The 26,183-nt window shown below is 36.5% G+C and overlaps 1 protein-coding gene across 1 annotated transcript in view; it reads right to left on the bottom strand.

Annotated features, from left to right (window-relative positions):
• The window catches only part of Arhgap15 (Rho GTPase activating protein 15), a 594,167-nt gene that overhangs the window by 244,728 nt on the left and 323,256 nt on the right, over positions 1-26,183 (bottom strand). The window contains exon 9 of the mRNA XM_010620947.3: positions 19,707-19,829. Coding sequence (XP_010619249.2) covers positions 19,707-19,829 — 123 coding nt within the window. The remainder of the gene's footprint in view (positions 1-19,706; positions 19,830-26,183) is intronic.

Raw genomic sequence — 26,183 nt, 5'->3', positions numbered from 1 at the left:
TGAAAGCGTCTTTTGGTGAGAAAAATAAATAGACCTTCCACATGACTGCATTTATAAATCATGTTGTTTACATAATGAATTAGAGTTTAAGTAGAGAATGGTGGTTTTTAATCTTTAAGCTCTCAAACTTTTGACCGATTTAGTTAGTTCATCAGCATAACCAGGTTAAATCTCCCAGATTACAAATTAGCTTCATTCTTCCTCATCACTGCTATATATTTTTTGACAAATTATGGAAAGAACACTCAGTAATGGGATCTTTGTCAGTCAGATTCCAAATGAATCAAAACTACGAGGAGAACTACTCAATAAAGGCAGTTAAATGTTCAAATAATGTGACGGTGTTATCATCATTTACCCAGGAGACACTCTCCACATGATTTTCAAAGTGATGTTATTCTGCTTTCAGGAGAGAGGACCATTGCAGCTGGTCTAGTAAATTATAAAAAAGGAAGAACAAAGCAACCAGGACTACACATACATGAGGAATATACGGCAAGCTAAAGACAATAACAGCAAACCAGACAGCACGAGCAAATCCAGCAATTACCTTAGTAATGAAGTACACTGTTTAATGTTTTAGGCTGCAGGCAATAGAAAAACACAGCCACACTATGGCTATACTAAGCAATGGAAAGTTTATCTGATGGATTTTGAGGGGTGAAGACAGGGAGGAGCTCCATGAATTTACTACAGGTTGGGAACCGGTCTTTCGGATGTTGAGAAATTAAGATGCCTGGAGACCCATGAAGTAGGAAGCAGAAAAACATCAAGTGTCTTGGTAACTCTAAGAGCTGGGGCAGGGTACTAATTTCATTGTCAACACCAGCACCGTGTCAGTACAGAGACAGTGATTTCTAATTATCAGTTGCTCAAGATTGGAAGTTCCTGTAGCGAGTAGCCCATTGATTGAGATTATGTTATATAAAGTGGGCATGGGGAGGAAAAAAGGTAACCCTTAGTGCTTTCCTGGTAGGAATAAAATAGTAGGGAAACAATCTCTTGGATTTTTTCTCTATGAAAATGCCATACATGTGGACATATCACATCTCAGTAATTTCCTATAAGGGAGAGGCAGTAGATACTGAAAGGTAAAAATAATATTCTCTCAACACGAGTGATTTGAACAATTTAACTGAATTCATCCCTGGACTTTTTTCTTTTGACAATAGTTTTCCAGAACACAGCTTTCAGGTGGTATGTCAATGAGTGTCTTCTCATCTTTTGCCTTTTCTCCAATTACATCCATCCCACCTCACCTTCATCTCCTTTAAAAGTTAAACTATGAACTATGAATCATAGAGTTGTTCAAAACTTTATGAGATCATCTGAATGAATAGTTTAAGTAAGTACTGCAGTTTACAGGATAGCTTACATCTGTGAGTTGAGATACAGAAACATGCATAATTATGGCATACTGCTGTATTAATTACATCGTAAGGGCATCACAAGGTACTGCACAATCTTATGGATGCTTCAGGCCTTTTATTAAGAATATCAGCTAGTGCTTTTAAAAGTTTAAATATAAAAAGCTGAGCTAATTCTCTGCTGAACTTCCAATGTACCATGAAAGTAAACCTCTTGCATTGCCTTGTTTAGTTATGATTGTTTTCTCATAATAGGCAACTATAAATAAAGGCTCAATTACTTTAACTTTTGAGTAGTTTGGAATCTAACTAAATAGAAAACACCAAATATATGCACTTCTGATTATAGTTTTTCCCATGTGTTTATTCATACTTTGCCTTTCACCAAACCTAACAATTCTAAAGTTTCTGACAGATAATGAGAATTTCTACTATGGAAAGATGGTCCCGGAGAAGATTCGCCTAATTGATATGAGGAAGATCTCCCAAGTTTCTGTAGCTCTCACTAGAGGAAGCACAGGTGGCTGAAGGGATAGCATGCTTTGGGAGGAGCAGCCCAGAGATGAGTTTCAGGGAGGCCAACTGCCTCCCCCACCGAGCAGCAGAATTCTTTGCAGTCCGTGACGATGTTTTCTCATTTTTTCTCTTTCTACCAGAAGCCATCGCCAACAGAGACTTTCAGTTTCTCCTTCAACATTCTTCTATGAAGTAAACATTGGCCCTTTCTTTTCACTTCTAAACCCTCGTGGAAATAGCTCTCAACTCAAATTTGTTCTGATTAGTGAAACAGGTATTTTGTTGAGTATATAGACCAGGAGGAAATTTGTATCATAAATGAAGAATAGATTATCCAAAGATGATGAGTATTTGTCTTTTAGGTAACAACTTTGTCAATTGTGCTGTCTCTCTCTCTCTCTCTCTCTCTCTCACTCTCTCTCTTTCTCTCTCTCACTCTCTCTCCTCTTTCTTCCCCTCTTACAACAGTAGAGAGAATGTTTGATCAAGTGAGTCTTTCACTCATTCCATTTATTTTATTCCACCAGGAATGTTTTTCAGTGCCTCTTGGCATAGAGTAGAGAGAAGATGCTGTATCTCCAAGCTGCTTATACTTGTGAATGAGAAAAGCAAGTACACAAAGACCCTCACATATGATACAAAGTTAGGTGGCAGTAAGTGCTATGGGGAAGTAAATCAGGGCAGAAAACTAGTGGGGTTGCCTAGAAAGATGCTCTTACGCAATGGCATTTGAGCAGAGACCATTTGAAGTGAAAACCTGAGCTATATAAATGCAGAGAGGAGAGTCAAGTGCACAAGCTTCAGAGAAAGGCTGGGTGCCTTGGAAAGGGGAGCAAGAAGGCTTGTGTGTCTCCAGTGGACAGAACAAGAGGAGTGTGGTTGAAGATGAAATGGGAAAGACAGCCTTGGAGCCAGATTAGGTAGGACCTTATCAGTCACAGGAAGGACGTTAAATAATATTTAAAATGTTTTTATTCTAAGGAATTGGAGATTATTGAATAGGAGAGGGACATAATGTGATTTGTATGCTTAAACGATTTGATCCTCCTACTTGCTCTGTGGGGGCTAAGACCATGGGAGTTAAGGTGAGTAGCAGAGAGGCCAATTAAGGGGCTAAAGAAATATCCTACAAAGATATGGTGATGCTGGGGAAGGATGATAATAACGGAAATGACTAAAAGTGGTTGAATTTAGAATATATTTTTAGGCAGGATTTGCTGATGGAAGTGAAAGAGACGGAGTTAGAGTGGAGGGTGACTCCAGCTGGCACATGCCTGTGGTATTTCCTGAAATAGAGAGCACGTGGGAGCTGGGGAATCAAGGGTGGCTCTGGATAAATTTGAGATGTCTACCAAGCACCCAAGGAGATGTCAAATAGATAACTGAATATGCAAGTCTGGAGTGTGAGGCTGACTTTTTAAGTTTGGAGAGCATCATCCTGTAGATAGAATTTGAAACCATATGACTGGAATGTTTCAGCCCTAGAATGTTTGAGTAGTATCCAATAGTCTGAGAATGAGGATGAAAAGAGAAATAAAGCCCAAAGACTGGTGTTGGGAAGAACAGGTCCCATCAAAGGAGAGGCCAGTGGCAAGGGTTTCAATACAAGGGAATAAGAAGCTGGAAACAAGTTACTATTTTAATATCACTGAAAGCTTCGGGTCTGGCTTTATTCCCTTCCTTACCCTTTCCAGGCAGTAACTTTCCAGGCAGCACAAGGTTGAACAGGATGGTCAGTGATCATCAGTTACAGGTCACCTTCCAACAGGAAGATTTGAAAATAATGAAATTATACTTTGGGATTAAGAGAAGACAAACTAAGAAAAGGAAGACAGAGATAACTTCATGACATTGGTAGCTGACATGAAATAATACAAATAAATAGAAAGTTATTAAGTAGAACAAAAGAGAAACTATTCAAAGTAAAAGAATTTCTACATAGTAGGTTACAGTAAGTGCAGTTTCACTTATATTTGTATTTATTTTTTATTATATGCTTTCTAGTTGCTTAATGAATACTTACATGAATGAATGATAGCTTAAAAATAAATGAGAGATACAATATAAAAAAGTGTAATTTAAACCAGGCATTATGGTACACACTTGTAATCCCAGCTAATCTGGAAGCTGAGATTGAAAGATTGTGAATTCAAGGCCAGCCTGGGTAACATGATGAGATCCTATCTAAAAAAATACAAAAACCATTGTTGTTTTTATTTTTAATCCAAAGATAGTGAAATGATTGCTTGTTATAAGGAAAAAATATTTATTTCAGTACATTTTGGATGATTACTGTGGCAAAATTTTGTTTGGCAAAGACTATCTGCATTATGATTTGATATTTTATGTTTTTGATTTCTGTTTTTACCTCAATCAAATTATCGACAGACCAGAAAGGAAAAGGCAGGAGTGTGTAAAAATTGAAATATGTCAAAGTTTGCTAACTTCGCCCATATATGTGTATTTTTTATATCCTTTAAATAGAATACTGACCGTGGAATTTACTTGTTCAATCACATAACTTAGTGTAATTAATCTGAAGTTAAAATATGTATCAATTATGTTGTCACTTTCTTAACTAATGAAAAACTTTATGGAGAGGTTAAAACTACTGTGAAATCAGTAATTTTATTTTTGTTTGAGTGACAAGTCTGAGGAGAAAATTTGATCCATAAAATTTATTCAGGTAATTGACTGAAGTAATTTTAAATGATTTAATTTATCTCTTAAGGAACTCATAAGAACTAAAGCTGGACACATCATTCAGAGATTGCTGAGACTTGAAAGATTGTCTTCAGGTATAGAAAGTAAAAATTTTAACTCATTGCAAATTTAAATAAAATCAAGTAAAGAACACCCTTTTTTTCCCAATATTTGTATAGATTTGTTAGAGTCCCAGGTGGTAAGAATTCAATTTATTTGCATGAATGCCTAGCTCAATAAGAACAGACTAAAATTTAGTTTGAGTAAAACTGCTTAATGATTTTAAATATTGCTTGTAATACATTAATGTAACGGTTTGAATATCTGTAACGGAGTCTCTTTCATTTGGGTCTTAAGAGTGTTCTCAAAGCCACTAAAGCTGAGTGCCAGGTACAAGCTGGAGTACCTAGCAGGAAAACACTCTAGGTTAAAAGCACTTTCTCAGCCTCAGGTTAAAAGCTATTTCAGGATTCGGTTAAAGGCATTCTTTAGTCTTCAGCTTCAGCTTAAAAATGGCTTTGATGAAAAGTGCTTAGAGGCAGGTAAAGGATTTATAATGAAGCAAATTAAGGCTGAGGAATCACGTGGTTCTGAGAAGCACTGGCCAGCTCTGCGGAGGTGGGGTGTGATCTCTACTCAGGAATGCCTGCTCCCCGTGGGCCGTTCTGAGCAATGCGGTGTGCTGGTTATTCTATGCAAAGAAACTGAAAAACATTTCCAGGAATGTAACTGGAGAGAAGGGATTATGAGCCCAAATTAGTAGTCTGCGATGCACACACTTCCAAAAACATTTCGTCTCTTTGGGGATTTCAGTCAAACATAGTGTGTGTTTCTCATTTTTCAGGGCTTGGTACAGAAAGTGACAATGCAGTAACATCTTTAAAACACCTGAAGTTTCCCATGTAACTGAATGAATAGGTACCGCATTGTGAGCTGCTCCTTTGTATGTTGCATATTTTCTGGGTTCATTGCACACTCAAGATCTGTTACTTTTCCAGCTGCAAGGACCTTTTCAGATCAGTGGCATTATAAAGGAATAGAGCGCCTGAGTTGGGTCTGCTGACTGAATCTGCCGAACAAGTTTCAGCACCCCAGACGTCTTCTTGTAGGAGTTAATATTTATTATTGGAACTCAGTTAAAATGAATTTTGAAAAAAAAAAAAAAAAGAATTTTGAACTTGTAGGAGTCAATGGGACTTCCGAGAGAAGACAAACAGTACAACTGCCCCAGGCAGCTCCCAGGGAGTAGAGTTGATTTCTGCTGAGGAAAATGTCAGATCCAGTTGAGTGAAGCAATTGTCTCACCTTGTGAGATTCAAAGACTCAGAGTTTGTTGTTGTTGTGTTTGTTTGTTTGTTTGGTACCGGAGATCGAATTCAGGACCTTGTGCTTGCAAGACAGCCACAGTGACACTGAGCTAACTCCCCAGCCCTGAGTCTCAGAGTTTTTGCTTCAGGTTCTTAAAAGCTGTTCGCACGTGTAGATGGATGGTGAAAAGATCAGTCTTTCTCTTTTCTCGGCAGATTAAGTGGTTCTGGGAGTGCAGTGGGAAACCATTGGGATTGTAACACCTTTGGTGGAAGGATTTTCAGGAGGAAGCCCCTGACTTACAACATTTGAGCCTTGAGTCATGGTTACTTCATTCATACCTGCAGCTGCTGGGGCTCTAGCCATTGGGATTCTATAAGTAAAACTAATTAAGTAAAATTAGGTTCAATCACCAATTCCTTAGCACAGCCTTCTACTCAGTCTTCCCGCTGGTATTCTAGGAGAGCCACAGAGGGGAAGTATGCATGTGATTTTATTGATGCAAAATAATTTTTCTAAGCAGTACTGATCTGATTCTGAAGATAGGTACTGCAATTTACATATCTTTATTGTGCCAGCGAGCTAGACTATTGTTTGCTACATGGTAGGTCCTAAATATTTGCCAGATACATGAAAATATATAGCAATTACTCAACAAATAACAAAATAACCGATGAAAAGTTTTGTATGCCTTTTATAAACTAGAAATGTGCAAAACAATTTCTACAGACCCTTCTTATCACCAAACCGTCTACATTTCAAGCAAAGCAGGTTTTCTCAGGCTTTCACACATTGTGGATATCAAATGTCCTACCATTTTCTCTGTAGTCCCCATGCTTTAACTCAAGACTTAGTCTGAAAACCATACAATAAAGGAAACATTAATCTTTCCCACACTTTTACACTTGTAATTTCCCCAAATTTGTGACCTGAAAACTCCTTAAATTATTCGACACTTGATATATTATACTGTATTTTTGTACATTTATCTTGCTTAGGCACTTCTTGGGGACTCTGCCTTCTGTAAGTTGTATCCTCATATAACACAGTGGTTTAATGAATATATATGTCTGTAGATAATATATAACAATAAAAACGAAAGCATAAAGAAATATAAGCATTCTCTTCATCCTCATCATTGCGTAGTGACTAAAAAACACTATCACAGTGTTAGACACATAGGATGTTCAATGTATTGACTTTATCAGTTCAATGTTGCAAAAATTGCGCCTTAATTTATCTGCTTTGCAATGTTTAGAACATGTTCTCTTCAAGCTGGAGGAGGACTGGTATGCAATACTAAGAGTAGAATTAGGAATAGAGTATGACAGTAAATTACACTGTAATTATTTTCTATATTAATAAATCTTTATGTAATGTCAACAATATTAAGAGATATTATGCAGAAAGTATAAAGACAGATAAGTCCATTACCTTGCCCAAATTTACAAAACAAGTAAGAAGCAGAGTGAAAACTAGACTCCATATGTGCTTCAAAATTTGGTGATCTTGATGTTTCTGCAATATACTCCTAGACACTGTTTTCCTAAATTTAAACCAAAACAAAAAACAAAACATTTTTCAAGGGGTAAAGGTGCTATCTTGGCTGCTCCTGGCTTTCCCATCACCTTATTACCCCCTTGCCCAATGAGGAAAATAATTTTTTATGTATTTAATTATTTCTAGTGTACTTTAAATCTTTAAACATATTTAGTATTTGTGCTCGATTTCATTTTCTTTAAAACTCAGCTACTTGTTTTCTTATATGTTCTTTGAGCTGAGACACAATGCTGGTTATATCGAGGGCAAAAGGCACAGATCCTACCCCAGCAGAGGCTGCGCAGACTAGTCCTACCTTTAAGATTGCCTGCCTGATTAACTGGTACAGACTCCTGGCAGATCTCTGACAAATGTTTATGGTTTAGGTCAGCACCTGAAACTGGAGCTTATCACACACGCCCACAGCAGCTTCACGGGGGCAGCCAGGAAGAGTGTGTAGATGGACTATCCCACTCTGGTTTTGGTAAGATTTCTTAAAATCTCTAACTCTAGGGATGGATGGATGGATGGATGGCTTTGGGCTATCCTGAGGAAATGTTTTCCACTCAGACTTGATCCGCTTAATGCCATCCCCAGAATTCCCCAGATAGCATGCTTCAGGTCTCTAAACATTCTCCAATGTACTATCTTCTTAGCTTGGATCAAGTAGATCTACAGTCCTTGCTTAACACTCTTTCCACAATTTACTCTGTTGACTCCTGGTTTGTGGGCAAGTCTAGTCAGCCCCCCATAATGTACAGTCACACTGGGAATATTTCTCCACATCATGGTGGCAACTTGTGTTGAATGTAACCTTATCGAGAGATCTGCTTTTTTTCTTCATACATGTAACAGTGTATTTTCAGCTAATATTATTTTTGTTCAAGATTATTTACTCCTACTACAAATATATGCTCATTCTGGTTAAAGGGCCATGCACGCCATGGTATGTATGAATATGGAAACTTACACTGAAGATTTTGAGGGATCTGGCATCAGTGCGAATTCTGTTCTTGACAAAGTAAGGGCTTAACCTTGCTTTTCTCTCTAAAATGTTTCTTACTTCTTCAACTGATAATTATGTGAACAAATTCATAACCAAAATAGGCTCTCACTTCCTCTTTTTGACATGTTAATTGTTTCTATAAAAACATTAAATGAGTTCCTGTCAAATTCTTTACATAATATTGAATGGTCTCCTATGCTAATTTTTTTAAGAAGGAAAAATTGTAACATGTTCAAGACCCCGGTGCATTTGAATTATGGAGTCACAAAAGATGCAAATAGTGTTTTGTTGTTCATAAAATGAATATATGAGTTTGTGCAAATAATGAGGGAGTCTGGGGGAGTGATGGCTTTTCTGACATTTAGATGATCTCGAATCTCAAGATATTAATATATCCTTAAGATACCCTCTGACCATCTGCTTTCACATTTCTCAGCCTTTATTATGTGATAGATTCCTTCAACGTGAGGTTAACTGAGGCCAGGCCTCTTCCGGCTCCCTTTTTTCTTTTCTTCCTATGAATATGAGTTCTAAGTTCAAAGGGACATGTTAGTAGTGATATATTCAAGTTAATGGCTCTCACATGTGTTTAACTTGGAAGACATCTCCTCTAAAAATTTCCTCCTGTCTTAATATGGACAGATAAGAAAATTGTTTAAAAATTTCAACACAACAACTATTGAAAGAGAATGAAGTCTCTCTCATTTATACTACATTTCTAAGGGAATTACACCTTATAGAAATGTCAATTCTTGTAGCAGGTTCTATATGGCTGTCTGCACAGAGTATTTATCACAAGAAAACATGATACAATGGTCATTTGCCTTCAACTTAGGCAATTTTAAAATTTGATCCAGGTACACAGTTAGAAATCTCAGGTAAAATTTAAGCAATAAATAACAAATTTTCTGATTATTCATGGGAATGATATTCATGAATATTTATGGTTGTTCGAAAATCGTAACCTCATTATAAGCTGACTTCTGATATATCTGAACATAATGTATCACTAGCCACTAATGTTATTGCCAAATATATCTAAATCTCTTCTTTCACTAGTTACAATGAACACTAGGGAAATATTTGCTACATATTTGTTGATTCATTAGCAAGCACAATGAGTCAGATTTTATTTTTAAGAGGAATATGTAAAATGGGTATGTAATATCTGGATTTCTTCAAGAAATTCCATTTTATTTACATTATTACAGATTATAATTATCAATTCTACAAAGTGCTTTTACTATTCTTTAATAAACTATCAAAGGTAAAGTATTAGAGACATTTGAAAAGGGAAATAGGTTATATACTAAGGGTGCTGAACTCTTGGAAAAATATGTTAAAAGAGGCAAGAATTATAAACAGATTTTTAAAAAACTTTAAACCTCTCTGGATTCTTTACTGGTCTTTTTCTTAAGCTACTACTAAATTGTGAAAATATATTTTCATAAAACCTGTTTTCTATAAACTATAGCTGATTTCGGGGGGGGGAGACTTTTCTTATTCCTCTTTTGTGTTTTCTTTTCCTTGTGTGAGAAGAAAGTAGTTAGAATATCTTTTTAAATAATGAAAACAATAATAACAGTTCCCAGGAGAATAGGGACACAAAGAAGAGGCTTTGTTTGACTTATCTGTGATAAGGCACTTTAGAGCTTTGGTTTTTATGAGTTGAGGAAAGAGATGTACACAACACTTCAGCCCTTCCATTATGACAGTTTATGTTCCTATGCAGCTTATTTAACTCAAATGCCTGGGAAATAGATACAATTACCACCTTATGGAATGCTACTTAATTTTAAATACTCCCTACAGATTAGAAACCCACTCATCAGAATTTATCTCAGTTTCTCAGGAATTATTTGTGCCCTGAGCTCCTGAATATTCTGGTACAATTTTAAAACTTAACCCAAGATAGTTTAGAAATAATTACGATAGAAAAGTAAATAGGAAAAGTCTCCCACACTGCTGGAGTGTGTTCACAAAGTTCTATGAAAAAACTGTGTCCTATGCCCATGTACACTTTAATCAGTCACTTTCAGCTGTTATCAATTTAAAACCAATGAAACTCCCACACTGAGTCCATTTGAGCAGTCAATTTTAATATCTCGAGGCATCTGTAGTTATTCTGAATTGGCTGCAAAAGCAGAACTAACAAGTTAAGCTCTAACCATAAGTCGACATCAGGCTGGTAAACCATACATCAAACACAGACAGTTAGTCAATACTCCAGTATGAAAAACCAACTAGCATTTTTAAGAAGAGCAATATATTCATAATATGTTTGGCAGTCTGGTTTGCATTTCTTCCTCAATGGCTGCGCCTCTAACTTTCTAGTCAACATGATGGTTCTCCAGCTGGCAAAGAAACACATTTGAGAGAACACTGGTCAGTTCTGTAATTTGTGGGTAAATGTTTTAATGAGAATAAAAGAGATGAGGGGCCGTGCCATTTGTGAATAAGAATCTAGAAAGTGTCATAAATCGTAGCTTTTTATGAGAAAACTCTTTAAACCATATGTTCTGGATCTTTGAGCATGGTCTGTACTTCAAATATAATGTCACTGTCAGGCCACGTGACTCAGTTTTGTGCTTGCAAAGACAAGGTTGCTAGAAAACTTCTTCACCTCTTTGCCTTCCAGGAATGACTCTATGGCTGAGTTGTTGCCTCCCATAGAGGCAAGGAGACAATGAAGAAGGAGTATTCAAATGAGATCAAGGCCGTCATCACTCCAGTGAAAGCTTTTCCAAATTTGGGGGCATGGGAGGCTGAGGGCGGGGGGAGTGAGGGTTGTTTATGACATATAGCTGCCTATTCCCAGAACTCTTTTATGGAGTTTTATCTTCAAACAGAAAGGATGTATTAAAGGGAAATGTCTAAGGAGGGGCAATGCTACATAGAGTTTATGTTTTCAGATCTGTTGCCCCACAAAATGCCTTGATAAAACACACATAGGGCAGCACAATCAATTTCAAAGAAAATCTGAGATGCACCTCTTCATATTGTAACTTGACTAGCATGGCCAGATAACCAATTGTGATTATGCAAATTCTAAAACAGCCTCTTGCCTTCCCTCTCACAGTGATTAAAAAAAAAATACAAGAAAAACTCTTTCAATATGGCAACATAGGATTATTTTCACAAAGAATAAACTATAAGGAGTGGTTATTTTTTTTCAGGTAATGATTGACTATGTTGTACAGGTTTGCCTGAAACTCTTGGGCTTGAGCAACCCTTCCACCTCAGACTCTGAAGTAGACGGGATCTCAGGTGCACACTACCACTCCTGACTAGGGGCTGGTTATTTTTTTAATATCAGTAATCACATAAGTGTAATAAGCCAAAATTAGATACTTTTATATTAAATAGAACTTGATACCCCCCCAAATGATACAAGTTCTTTTTTTAATTTTGGAAATTCATAGAACATCTTTGATTTATTATGGACATGAATTTTTGGGGAAAAGATCTGTCATCCAATCCAAGATCTGTCCATGATGATAAAAGACACAAAAGAGGACTCTTAATCTTAGGATATGTCAAGATGAAATGCTGATATTAATACTTCCTTGCTTGCAGCATCTAACACATCCCCTGAATGCAGTCCCTTATGAGGAGACACTAGTTGTGAGAGCTTTGATGCGTACTATCTGTAGAGATGCTCTCGATAAACACACACTAAATCCTACTCACGACATCAGTGAGGAAGGAATGGGACCTCCTTCTCAAAGACTATTGAAAGTGCAGCTCTTCTGACTTTATGTGAAGCATTTATTCCTACGTTTGTCCAAATTATTGATCTTCAAGTCAGGAGGAAATTCATTCTTAATCTCCCTGAATTATCTACTTCACAGCAAAATGGAATCACTAGCTAGCATTTTGTGCAGAGAGCAGAAATAGAAAAATTACAAAAGAGAAAGTCAACATCCAGCACTGGGTTGAGATACTGTTTTTAAGGCCTACCGAGGCCCTGAGAAGCTAATGAGAGCTAAGCTGGAGAATCTTCTGCCACCTGTGAAGCTGGTGCGAGGAGGCACGAGGGAAGGAGGCAGGAGGAGAACACCTGCTGGAGAACAGCAGGGTATCAATAATACATGATGACCTTCGCAAAGTGGGATTCTCCCGAACACTGACAAGGGCCCCGCATCTTTTTCTGCTTTTCACGCAGTTTCACAGAGGGAAGATTTAGGATGTGATTATAACATCGACGCAGTCATGGACCACCTGTCCAGAGGGCAGCCACTTTCTGACACCAGAAGAAAATACTACATTAGCCTGACTTGTGGCCATTTGCAAATAGTCAAGGAAGTACTTTGGAGAGCACTGTCTTCTCCAGCTGGTCCAATGTTAGGAGTGGAAGGGGAGTTTATACTTCTTCCTACAATTTACACGCATGCGCATGCGCGTGTGGGCACACACACACACACACACACACACACACACTCTTAGACTGAATGCACAGGAAATGCTTAGAGCATCATATAAATTTGCAGGATAAAACTAAGCCTGATTCTTTGTGGCTGCTTCCTTTTTGATGTTATGAAGTCTATTTCTCATATTTTGGTAATTTTACTATTTTTAAATGGGAAGGCTCAATAAAGTATTTTTACTTTGCACCAGATAAGGCTCAACCATTAGAATAGCTGAGCATTCTGGGCAATCTTGTAAAGGATATGCAGTCTATAGAATGAATTTTTAAAGAGCACTTATAACCAGGACAAGAATTAGTCTGGCTTTAGAGGTCACTGACTAAAAACAAAAATACTAAGATTTTTCTAATATTTTAAATATATGGTTGATGGAATTCTGGATCTAGTAGGCAAACTATATATGTAAGTCATCACCTTAAATTATATTTATTGTCTCTTACTAATGTGTGTATAAAAAAGGTCTTCTTCCATAAGAAAATAAATTCTTGAACCATGGGGAAACTGATTCTTTTTTCTGTGGGGCTCACTTGTTTTCCCCTTACCCAATACATTACAATTTCTGATTTCTGAACCTCATTCTATTTCATTGCTCCAGAGTTAATCTACTTTTAATATCTTAGAAGACCTGGATCATTGGATCATTTTCTCCCTGGACAACAGGCTTTTAAAGATACAAGATTAACCTGCTACCCAGGTGAATTTACCTCCCAACATTTCTCCATCTCTCACGATGACCTCTATTTTATTACTGAACAAAAGCTAGCTATGTGGTACTCTATTGCCAACACATTTGCTCCCAAGAGCCTTTAAATAACAGAAAGTGCCTGGGAAATTTTAATACAAGGGAACCAGGAAGCTTGTAGGCCAAGATAAAGAAGCTTAAAGTTGGCTATTAATTTTGGCTAACATTAAATCATGGCATAGCTCACACAGAAGGATCATAGTTCAATTATGAACCATAAAGAAGTTTAAAGAAAAGAAGATTTACAAGATATTTTCAAGCCCATTAGTGCATATTGGGAAAGTTGTGAGAATATTTCATGTCCAAGCAATGATAGACCCATGCCCTAGTATATAAATTCAAATACAGTTATTCTCAGATTAACACTGACAAAGTGGAAAAGTTGGAACACGTCTCTATTCAAAGCTACTTTGCCAAGTGGCATGTATATATGCATATTATATATACTAAATTAATAAGGTTACTCTATTGTACATAATTATAACAAATTATCTAAAAACATTTTCCACTTAATTCAGTGATTTTGTTGCCTGTAAATATAACTGTTGTAGCAAGATTAGGGCTGACAACTCATATTCTAAATTTGAATGTCAAGCATTCTTTACTTCTCAATGTTATTGATGTATTTTACAAAAATAATTTTCCGAGTCATTTTTTCCTTTTGCAGAAACCTGAAACAATTATTGTATATGTAGGAAAGTACTTAAATTTTTAAAATAATTTGATTACACTATATAAGTGAGTGTAATTAGGAAAAATAAAGAGCTCATGCCCATGTATGTATGAGTATTGTAATAAGAATTACCAAAATGATAATGTAAGTTAAATTCTAAGTGGCCTTTCTGTGAATTATGGCTGTCTTTTCTAAGTATTTGCCTACATCAATTTTTAAAAATTTTATTTTATTTATTTATTTTTTTGAGACAGGGTCTCACTATGTAGTTGAGACTGACCTGGAACTCACTATGTAGCCCAGACTGGTCTTGAACTCACAGCGATCCTCCTGCCTCAGTCTCCTGAGTGCTGGGATTACAGGCATGCGCCACAATGCCTGGCTCTAAAAATTTTAAACTTATGCCTGGGAGATGGGTTTCCTATAGCTAATTTGGTAATACTTTCCCCCATGAACCTAAGGAAAGAAGAAAGGAAGGGCAAAAAGAAGATTGGTAAAAGGATGAAAGAAAGGAAAGAAGAAAAGAGGAAGAGTTAATAAAAGAATGAACGGAGAAAATTGTGTTGAGTGGCTAAGACGAACTGGCCACTGTGTAAAGTTCTTTCTACATGTTACTTAGTTTAAACTGTATGACATAAGCTTCATGAGGAGAAAGCCAATAACCAGATATTAAGTTATAGAGCTAGTAATGAAAGAATCCCATATTAAGCCTGCATTGGTCAAATATTAAAGCTGCTATGCTTTCAAATATACTGAATTCTTTTCTCCAAAATGTTCATAAAAATAAAATTTTCTTCACTATTTACTTCAGTAATAAATTCTAATTTATGTGCTTAGGTAAGTTTAAAAATATTTTTATGCAATATATATTCAATTAATGAGCATTTATTGAGTGCTAGTGCTATTCTTCCTATTGGGTATGAACAAAGTGATCAAACAAGTTTTTTACCCTCATGATATAAGAGAATGAGATTTACAAATAAGACCTAAGCACAAGCAGAGAAAAAGAAATAAACCCAGTAAATAAAAGTATGATTGCTAAAGGTAAAATAATATAAAGATTGGTCAGATAAAAGTGAGAATTCTTTCTGAATGTGAGAAAAAAATTAAGATTGAATGAAATAATCCATACAATTGACCTAATATTCAAACAATGAAGATTTCAAAGAGGAAGCAGAAAAAACATAGGAGAAATGTATCAAAATAACAAAGGGGTAAAAACTACAGATTTGAATAGTAATAGTGCTTGATAGTAAGTGCTAAGCAGGGTAATTCTAAAAAGTTTTATCAAATATATAATCTTGATTCTAAAACATCTCAAAGACAAAAACCTTATGATTTTGAGAGGAAAAAAAAAAACAAGAAACTAAGTAACCACTAGTGTGTAAGAGTGGAACATATAACATTGTCTTCTAAATGCAGTGGAATTTTAAACGCAACAAAACTATTGATCAAGTGTGGGCATGGTGAAGGCACTGGTAGGCCTTTGAAGCCTCTGTTTTCTAAAGGAGCTGCTAGATCTCATCACATAGTAATAGACAGGGTCAGAGCCAGAAAAACCTTGGGTTTCAGAGGGCAGCGAATACTGTGCAGAAGAGCAGCGAGAGGAAATCGCAGGGTAATGATCCCGGAGACCAACGATCTAAACTGAAATGAGATAACTCAAAGAATTAGAAGAGGTTCAGGAGAAAAAAACAGGGGTGGAGCTCAGTCCCATCACTTTGGGCGTGTGAGGCAGGAGGATTTCAAGTTCAAGTCCAGGCTGAGCAACATGGTGTGGTATGAGTCTCTACATAGACATTAAATGGGGTTTGTAGATGTAGCTCAGTGCCAAGGCCTCAGCTGTCCCTAGAGACCGGTGCCCCTAGAGGACACAGATGAAGAAGATGAAATTATTTGATGACATGAAGGCTCCAAATGAAAGAAAACCTGAAACCCTTGTTGGGGAGACATCTTTAGAAGAATGTCACAATAAAAAGCTGAAGTATACTAAAAGACAGCAAAATTTTAAGTCATTTGTAGAAAATAACCTCTGAAAGCAGAACATTATCACTTGTGGTCCATAAGTCATAATCCTGGATGCTGGATATGTTACTCCAGTCTGTCACATGATTTGGCCAGATTCTGTAATATTTATATGACCAAAATAAAACTGATTGTTGTCTTTTTCACATCTCGATCCAAAATATAGAAAATAGTCATAAAAGTCATCTGGAAAAGAGCAAATTATTAATGTAACTCTCAATCATAAAAGAGAGAAGAATCTTTTCACTGTGATCAGGGCATTACCTTTGAAAGCCATGGGGATTCCCAGATTACAAGAACAGAGAAGGAAGTCTAATCCTTGCCGGCGCAGTAAACAACCTTGTGCAAACATAGTAATATACATTTTTTTTAACTTTTAAAATTAGCCTTTAAGTGAGTCATAGAAAAAGATGAAATAATATAAAGTTTCATGATGCAAAAATACAATAGAAAAGGCAATGAGATAAACTGCTTTGGACCAGCAATATTCGGGGAAGAAAAGGACCAGAGAGACAAGGCTTAGTATAACTGAGTCAAATTTGTAATTATAGGCTGATAAATCTAGATGTTCAGCATTAAAAATAAGAAAGATATTGACAGAAACAAACAGCCTGCATCCTAAATAACAACTAGTGTAGACTTGGAAGCAACCTCTAGAAGAAATATAAATGAAACCATTTAAAGTTTTGTCCTCTGGGAAGTAAAACTAAGATGAAGGTACAAAGCATTGTTTTTAATAATACATCTTTGAGATATTCTGTTGAATCTTTAAACAGGTTTTTTACTTTATAGTGTAATAATTTTTAAAATGGAGGTAACATGATATTAATTTCTGTTTCTATTAGAGCCATATTAGGATTTCCCCATATTAAGATGACTAAAACAATTCTGTCTGAGTATTATTTTGATTCTAGGACATATTAGCTATCCCTTAAAAAAACTGTTGCTATCGTCCTTAAAAACTACTTTCAAGTGTATCTTTTTCTAGGATGTTGATACAATTATTTGAAAGATTACATCAAGTAGGTTGACTGAAATTAAAGTGCTATTACCGAGATCCAAAAGCAAGATCAGGATATGTTCAAACACATCAACAGCCCTAAAATGTACCCTCTTGCCTATAATTTACATATTAAGCTGGTTCAGGCTTTGTTTCCAATAAAACGATCCGTACAATAAAGTCATATATTTAAAAAAAGGGCTTGTCAACCCCTTGGCAAACATGAACGCACTTGGGGAACATTTCAGAGGCCACCAATGCAGTGGCACAGTGATTGCTACACCCGCCTGAGCTATTAGGGTTTCTTCCCATCCCACAACCATTCAGAATTCCCTGCTTCCCCTCCCCCTTGGCAACACCCTGTGCTTTTCTCATTAGCCATAGTAAAGAAATTAGAAAACTTACCCCCATCAAGTGACCATTTTCCAGATCTAAATCTTGGCCAAGGTCATGTCTCCATGAGTATTGAAAAAGTGGTTTTGAAGAAAGGTTTTGTAGCTTACAGGATGCTGGGATATTGGTGTGACTCTCTTTTGGTGTAATTTGCTGTGTGGGCCTGACTCTGGTGGGTTTTACAGCCATCAAAGGAGCCCTTCCTGCCCGCACTATGGTCCTTTGGGAAGCCTGGCTGAATTCAGTGCTCAGTCAGAACCCTCAAGCCTCGGTGACAGTACATAAAAGAGTACACAGTGGGAAAAGGGACTGTGGCCCTGCAGAGCTCCCGCAGGTTGCAGGAATCGCAATTGTAAGGAACAAGCTATGGGGCACAGCCTTCCTCACCTTGGCAATGGAGGCCTTTTGTCCAGATATGGAAGATTAGACACTGCAGTGTATGATACAGAGTCTTTGGCCAAATGCACTACAGATCAATTTTAAAGGCCATTATCTTTTAAAATAGTTTTTCCTTTTGAATGAATTACCCCTTTTTGCTTGGAGAAATTAACCATTGTTTTATTTTATGTGAATTTTCTTAACTGATTAAAAACATTAATTTTACTATTTTTCTAAATCTTGGCTTTCTATGTAAGAAATTGGATTAAAGTACTATGTTTGAATGGGTAGAAACTTTTAAAAAATTGGTTTAATGCTTTTTATTCGGTTGAAAAATATCTCTGTGAAAGCCTTGAAAAAAGTTCATAGTTAAAATTGAAACAAGCCCAAGAAGTGACTACATTTGCATAACTTGATCTGTGTTTGGAAAAAAATTCCACTGAAGACAACAATGGAAGCTTATCAAATCAGAATTTCACATAGATTCTCCATAGCCCTACTAATGAACACTGACTCATTGGTCAGCTATGGTGAAAATTTAATGGAGCTCTAACATAGGAAATACATGCATCAGAGTGTGCTCTGTGGCTCCATTGCATCCAGATGAAAACTGCATTAGGCATTCAGTTCCTCTGCTGCTTTCTGGGACCAATTCTAGGGCACTATCAAGGGTTATTAGTGTGTTAGTAGTTTGACTGGAGCCAGACCCACCACTGAATCAAAATTCCGTTCATTTTGCCACTGTCATGATACATTTAGTCTTTAGGTAAAACTGCAACTGTTTAGGAAGTTGATCTGGTTTTGTCTTACAAGATGGCAGGCAACCTCTAACTAAAGTTTCTCTAGAAAATGTTAATTTAGAGGGTGACTTCTAACGTAGAATTCAAGGTGCTGTTATACTATTCTATGAAGCAATGGAGGGTCCAATATCTTCTCCAAGGTATGTACAAATGTTCCACTTAACAGATGGGAAAGTTGAGGCTCAGAGAGCCCAGATTTTATTCGATGTTGATAGGAATGAAGGGTTGAAATGCATTCCAAGCAGTCTAACTTCAGGGACCATGTACTATATTTCTATTTTGGTGGCTAAGATAGTTTAGTTTCTGTACCTTAGATTGTTTACCAAAATATCTCATTATTTCAGCTTAGATTAAGCTTTTGGCCCTGCAGTAGTCCATATCCATAAGTTTTCATGGCATTAATATGTCTCAGACGTCCTACCTAGCACATATTTCAGGCCCGCCTTGATGATCAGATAATAGTATCCAAAAGGGCAGGAGTTGAGGTAATTGTATATGCTGAGGCATCAGGCTTATACTGGGACTCCTCAGGCACTTGGGAATGTGTTGTCATTCTAACCATCTACCCACGAGGTTACCTCTCCTCTTCTGATGTGAGTCCAAATCTTTGGATGCCAAAACTATATACTTTTTTCCTATGGTCCCAACATTCCCCCTTATTTTCTCAGGGTTAATTTCCTAGACAACTATTTTTCCCTGTATTATAGAGCAGAAATTTTAATAACCAAGAATATAACAACCTAAATATTCATTTAGAGCTGAATTGGCTCTAGACACAGAAGAACATTCACTTATCACAGTTATGGTGCAACTATAGAATGCCTTGTACCTTTAATAAGTCCTTTTTCTTGCAGAGTTTTCAAGGAAGGTCTTCGGGTAATAAACTTCTTTAATCGGCTTTTAACTCTGTTTTTGTCGCTGGTATCTGAAGCACTGTGATGCAGTCTGAACACTGGAGATTAAAAACAAAGTCAGAGGCTTTCAGTAAATTTCTCTTTATGATTATTACTTTATGCAAATATGGATAGAAAACAGTAGTTATGGAACAACTACCTGAATTAATAGCTCAGGCCTTTCTGCCCAGATAGGGCGTATGAGTAAAATTACCCATAGGAAAGTATTAGTCCCACTGCAGCCTCAGTGGCTGATGAGAACGGGATTAACTCCATATAGTCACAATTCATTTTCTCTTTCATTCTCTTATATTTAATATGATCGTTTCAGCTAGATAATTTTACTTACCTTTATTTCAACACAAAATTGTGTTCAGAGTAAAGAAAAATTATAGGGAGGATGCTTTAGCATTGTTAATTTCACATAATTCTGATCATATACTATCTCTAAGTAAAGCAGGCATTGTTGACGGTTCTGCTTCCTAATTTTGTCAGTCACTTTTAAAAGTTAACTCAAAGTCGTGTCTTTTTCTACAACAAATATTTCTTACACTCCTTATGATGTACAGTTATCACAAATTCTCCATCCTTAGTTTCAGATTCTTAGTTTAATTTTCAAAGTCAATTTTGTATCAGTTTCAAATACTTGTTGAATGTGTACTAATCATCAGGGTCCATACTTATGGCTTTGAAATCAATGATAAAGCCATGTAAGTTCTGGATTTTCATTAAGCCCAGTGTAATGGTACTAGTGGCGTCTTATTATTAATTACTGAAAATAATTTGTTGTGTCTACAAGATAAGATGTAGACATTGACCCGGTCTCCAGTGTCCTAACTCAACTGTTGACAAAATGCGTGCATGTGGAACACTTTATTAGGTACTGTTTTAAAGAATTTAGGTCTATATTTTAAGAGATCTTATGTTGTAGGGTGTGGGAAGTCCTATAATTGAACAAGTCAGAATATTTTTGCATCCTCCTTCCTCCAGATTGGACCACAAAGCAGTTGTAAACTGCAATTAACAAGATAGGAAGTGTAGGGCTGGGAAGGACAGGAGGAGGAAAACATCTTGCCAGCCTGCTAACTCGGAGAAGAGTGGTGGTATTTTAAAATGTTTAATGTTTGATTAAGATATTGGACTAGATGCTACACTGAGAGCAGGCTTGCCACTTAAAAGGACTGTAATACTTTGTATTGCTTTAAACTAGCATTTTTCAACTCAGTGTTTTAGATCAGTTAACCTTCGTTGCAGAAGGCTGCCTTATGAAGTCTGTATAGGATCCTGAGCTGCCTTCCTGCTCTCTACCCAATAGTGTAACAGTAGCACCTCTTTCTCAGTTATGACAATCAAAAATGTCTTTAACTATTTCCAAGTATGCTCTGGAAGGACTAAACTCATTCTCTGATTGATTTTTTTTTTTTTTTTTTTTTTTTTTTGGTACGGGGGATTGAACTCGGGTCCTTGTGCTTGCAAGGCAGGCCACCGAACCGCTGAGCTAAATCCCTGGCCCTAAACTCATTCTCTGTTGAGAATTGCTTCCTTAAACAGCTTGAAAATTTATAAGATGTGCTTACAATCTCTTATATCGGTGGTAAAAGAACTATCAGTACACTGAAAAATATCTAAAGGAACTGTGAAAAACAAAACCAAATCTCTATCTATAAATAGCATATATCTCTATTTCTATCTATAAATAGCAGATATATATCTGTCTGACCTATTATCTATCATTAGCTGTTTATTAAATTAATTGGTAATAAAAGTGTAACCACTTTTACATAAGAAAGTAAATGAGTCTACACCTTAAAAATGCTAGGATTCCCTGCTTTGGAGTGAGCTTCCCATCTATCAGCCCTGGAAGAATGGGTTATACAGATCTCAGTACTCTGCACTTAGGGTAATAAAGCAGAAAGAGAACAGCATGGGACCATGGGGGGAGTCGTATATATTTGGAACAGGAGTGGCGTCCATATCTTTCAGTGGGCTCTACCAATACTATCAATTCCCATGAGTATCTTAACTTGCGGTGCTTGAGAAGCACTGATTTGGGACTGTGCTGTCCAATGTGTGTACCACTAGTTCCTTTCTGCTCTTGAGCACTTGCAATTCATCTTGGGCCATATGTTGAAATGATAATGCTTTGGATATTTTCAGATAAAAGAAATATATTACTGAAATTATTATATTATCAGGGTATTTTTTAACTTTTAAAAACATTGCTACTAGGTCATTTAACATTACATAAATGGCTCAAGAAACAAATTGACCACCTATTACTTATATGGAGTGTTGGAGTTAACTGTTGTGAACAAAATGCACATGGCTTATGTAATTATAGTACAACATGGAAAGGGACACAAAGGAAGCACAATATAATGGATCCTAGAGGAGGGATTGACCTCAGGTCATTTTAGAGAAATAGCAAGTGCTTTTAACACCTAAGCAAGCAAATATTACTTTTACAGAAACGTATATATGCAGGCATGTTTTACATTTGTATAATTGGAAAAATTATTCTGAATATTTTAACATACTGTGCCCAGCTGAGATTCAGTTGGCTTTCATTGTAAGCCCAGCCTTTACAGTTGAACACTGGATCACCTGCTTCAGCTGACAGCCACTCCTCCCTCTGGGTGCTAGTGTAGAGACTACAGGAGCACTGGATAGGCTTTAAGAAACTATCCCCCAGGGCAGTTTTGTTCTCAGGTCTGTCTTGTCTTTGGAGTTGTATGGAATGACCAAAGTTTTTACAGGTTATTAAAGGTAATAGTTTCTATTTCTGGTCTCACCTCAAAATCTTGCCATTTCCAATAGCAGAATCTAAAGAAATACAGGGCCTATCAAGGCATTTTTCCTGCTATTCTGGAGCTAATAAAAATGATGTGATTGAAAAATACTTTGTAAATTAAAATATATGCACATAATGTATGTGCAGTATAAATACTAGATTTTGAGAATAATTACGTAGTGACATATCTTTTTGAAATCCCCTAAGTATTCTGGTGATAGTATCTTAATTAGATGTGTGTGTGTGTGTGTGTGTGTGTGTGTGTGTGTGTGTGTGTGGGCTTTATATTGTTTTCAATGCCACCATCTGGCTCCACATTTGAGAAATATCTGCAAGGTGAATTGGCTTTTCATAGGAAATGGAAATATGTTTTTAAGTGCTTTATCTTATTTCCTTCTCACACATCTTGAGAAACTAGCCTAGTCTTGGATATGATTACAGTTTTTAACTTAGCCAAACTCTCCAAAGTTTCCTCTAATGATGACTTTCCTGGAGAAAGACTAGAGCACCAGCTTCCATTTCCTGATGCCATAAATAATGGTTCTCAGATGACAAGTCAAATTACAAGGCCTTTGCCATCATTCATTCCACTCGTGTTGTTCTGCGAAGAGTTATGCAGAAGTGAAGTCGATGGATGCCTATAATATATTGCACATTTTTGTTAACAAATAACTAGAAATTACTATAAATAAAAAATAAAAATGTAAGAAATGCATGATTATAAAGCAAGGCCCATCACTTGGTCCCTGAAAACAGCAGTAAAGGTCTTTGAATGTTGTGGTTTACAAATCTGATTCTTCACAGCCAAACTTATAAAACAGTTTACGCTTTTCTGTTGTCAAGGGAGAAAAACTTGCCAAATTGTTCTTTTAAGTAAATACAACATAACCAATTAAGGAAAGCAAAATTTAAACACATGCCTATGATAATCAGGACATACTTTGCTTCTGATTTCACTACTGATGTTAACAGACCAATGTTCCTTCCATTTTCCCACAGCACCCAAGTGACCCCACACATACTTTTAGAAACTTGTAATCACACAGTACAAATAAAAGGACACTTTACTGGAAAATACACAGTGTGGTATGATAATCCATCATTTATGAAAAATAGAATTCAGCCTTTTCTTTTTCCTCAGAGATTCAACTATTTTTTGAGGGTGAAGCTCCCTGCAGTTTAAAGATTTATGTTAAGCCAATGAACAGTTTTTTTTTCCCATTCCCATTTAAACTTTTTATTTGAAAGTGAAACGAGCTGAAAGAGATATGGGTTTAAATTTCAAAGCATTTAATCTGATTTACATAGGGGACTGGAAGAATCACTCTTAATTCTACATATTTTCACTTCCACATACAGTTAACACAAATTGTACTAGCTTCCTAGATTTTGTACAATTTTCTTACATTTTCTTTATGTTTTTCTCTTCTTTTCTTCCATTGATGGGCAATCTCTTCTTTCAAGCCCAAACAAATAGAATATTTTTCAAAGACTAAGCATCTTGAATAACAATATGCAATTTAAGTCTCAATACACACAGGCCAAAGGCATTAGCTTTAAGCACCATTCTTAACCAGTTGAGAGATTTAATTGGTGCTAAAGCTTCTCTCACCAGAGGGGAGTTAGAATCCTGGGCTTCCTAAGATGTGAGGATAGTGGGCTTTCTAAGATGATCTTCAGTTAATAGCATTACATATGAGAATAGGCATTAGCCAAAACAAGTTTTATACCTGACACAGCTATTAGGGTGTTAAAACCACCGCTGGAGGTAGGAATGCTTATTGTAACTGGTTCCCTTTGTGTATTCATTTTCCCACACTAGGAATGGAGGGGGAAGCCACTCGGTTTGGCTGATGAACATCTCTTACCAGTCTATTAAGGGTATGGGAACCACAAAAGAAAACCCCCAAATCTTCCAGAATGCAACAGTTTGGTTAATATGATCCAGGACTGTGCATCTGCCAGAACTCTTCTTGCTGGGGACCTTATTTTGAAATAGCCTTTTTCCTGCCAAGCTGCTGTTCTGGGGTATTCCCATGTTACAGTTACATGTTGTTGTTGTTGTTGTTGTTGTTGTTGTTGTTGTTGTTATTTTAAATTGGAAATTCTGAGCGAGCTAACATTTTGTAAATGCTGCTATGGGAGAGCAGAGCCATTCCTCCTCAGAAATGTTGCAAACAGCTTTCTAGGCTACTTGCTTTTACTTTCTGGGTGAGGTTTAGATAGAGTTCAACATCAGGTGTAGATAAATGATCTTGTTAGCAGTTGAGAGCCCCCAACACGTCAATGCAACTCCAGGAGGACATCAGAAAGCTGGCAGCAGTTGCCTAATGCAATCATCTTACCACTCGTCAGTGCGTGGTGCAAGAAATCCACAAAGAAATGACAAAATAAGGTTATGTCAGGCTCTTTATCCCCAGAGATTCCAAAACGCTTCTCAGACCATCACAAGGATTCTCAGACCATCACAAGGATTACATAACAAAGAACTGAGTTGTCTCCAATCACATTTTCCAATACAACCTTCTTATACTTGGAATTACCCTGTTTACTGCCTTCTAAGTTACTCAAATAAGAACACCTCACCCAAAATTGAAAAGAAAAATAAAGTTTATTAAATTTCGTTTCAGCCTCTTGCGTGATTCTTTCCAGGGCACATATGCGCGGGCTAATTCACGGAGCTGTACTGAATACTGCTTTGCCTTTTCCAATATGCAGTTTTAGATCTCACAGAACTACACATAACTTCCTGCCTCAAAGTGGGCAGGAAGGGTAAGTTTGGGCTTAGTGTACTTTGGATCATTTAATATCTCTTTTGACACGATCCATGTAAATACAATTCACATTTTCAACCTCTAACTTGCAGCCTGAGAAAGTGAGTTATTAAAACTTTAGATGACTTATGTAAAACACAAATCATGATTAAGTCTGGAAATAATAGAAAAAGGAAATGCAGGGCATTTTAACAGCAGTACTTTATTTTAACCACTTATTTCCCCCTTAGACGTTTTAGGAATACAAAGATATTAGATTCGTAACAGAAGAGTCTGTACACATTATAAATTCAATGATTCACATTTATGCTGTCTACCCATTACGGAACAGTGAAAAGTCATGCAATGAAAATGTTCACATTTCGATTAAGTTATCTAGTTTAAATAGTCAAACTCTACCACATTTCAGTGTTACTAAAATTTTTCAGTGTTACTAAAAAACAGGAAAACTACTACCATTCAGCCTTTTGATATTCCATGATTACTTCTAAGGTTATAAATCCATGTCTATTGTTTTCATCTATCTGTGATGCAAATTCTTCACCATTTTTTATATACAGGATTCATATTTTTATTTTGCTGCGAATACTGCTTAAGTGTGTCTACCATGATAATGTGTCTCTATAGTGTAAGACAAAGTGCTTTGCTGAAAGTACTATAGCATTTAGCATAGTTTTGAATTATGGCAAATATTGAGCATAATATCACAGTATATAATTTTCTTCCTATCTTAGATTTATCTTTATGTGTGTGTGTGTGTGTGTGTGTGTGTTTGTGTGCTGGGGATCAAACTTGGGACCTTGCACTTGCGAGGCAGGTGGCAGCACCACTGAGCTAAATCCCAGGCC

Source organism: Fukomys damarensis, unplaced genomic scaffold (genome assembly GCF_012274545.1).
Source record: "Fukomys damarensis isolate Sample0158 unplaced genomic scaffold, DMR_v1.0_HiC HiC_scaffold_29, whole genome shotgun sequence".
Taxonomy (NCBI): Eukaryota; Metazoa; Chordata; class Mammalia; order Rodentia; family Bathyergidae; genus Fukomys; species Fukomys damarensis.
The sequence above is the reverse complement of the archived record's forward strand: the minus strand, read 5'-3'. Positions and strand labels throughout refer to the sequence as shown.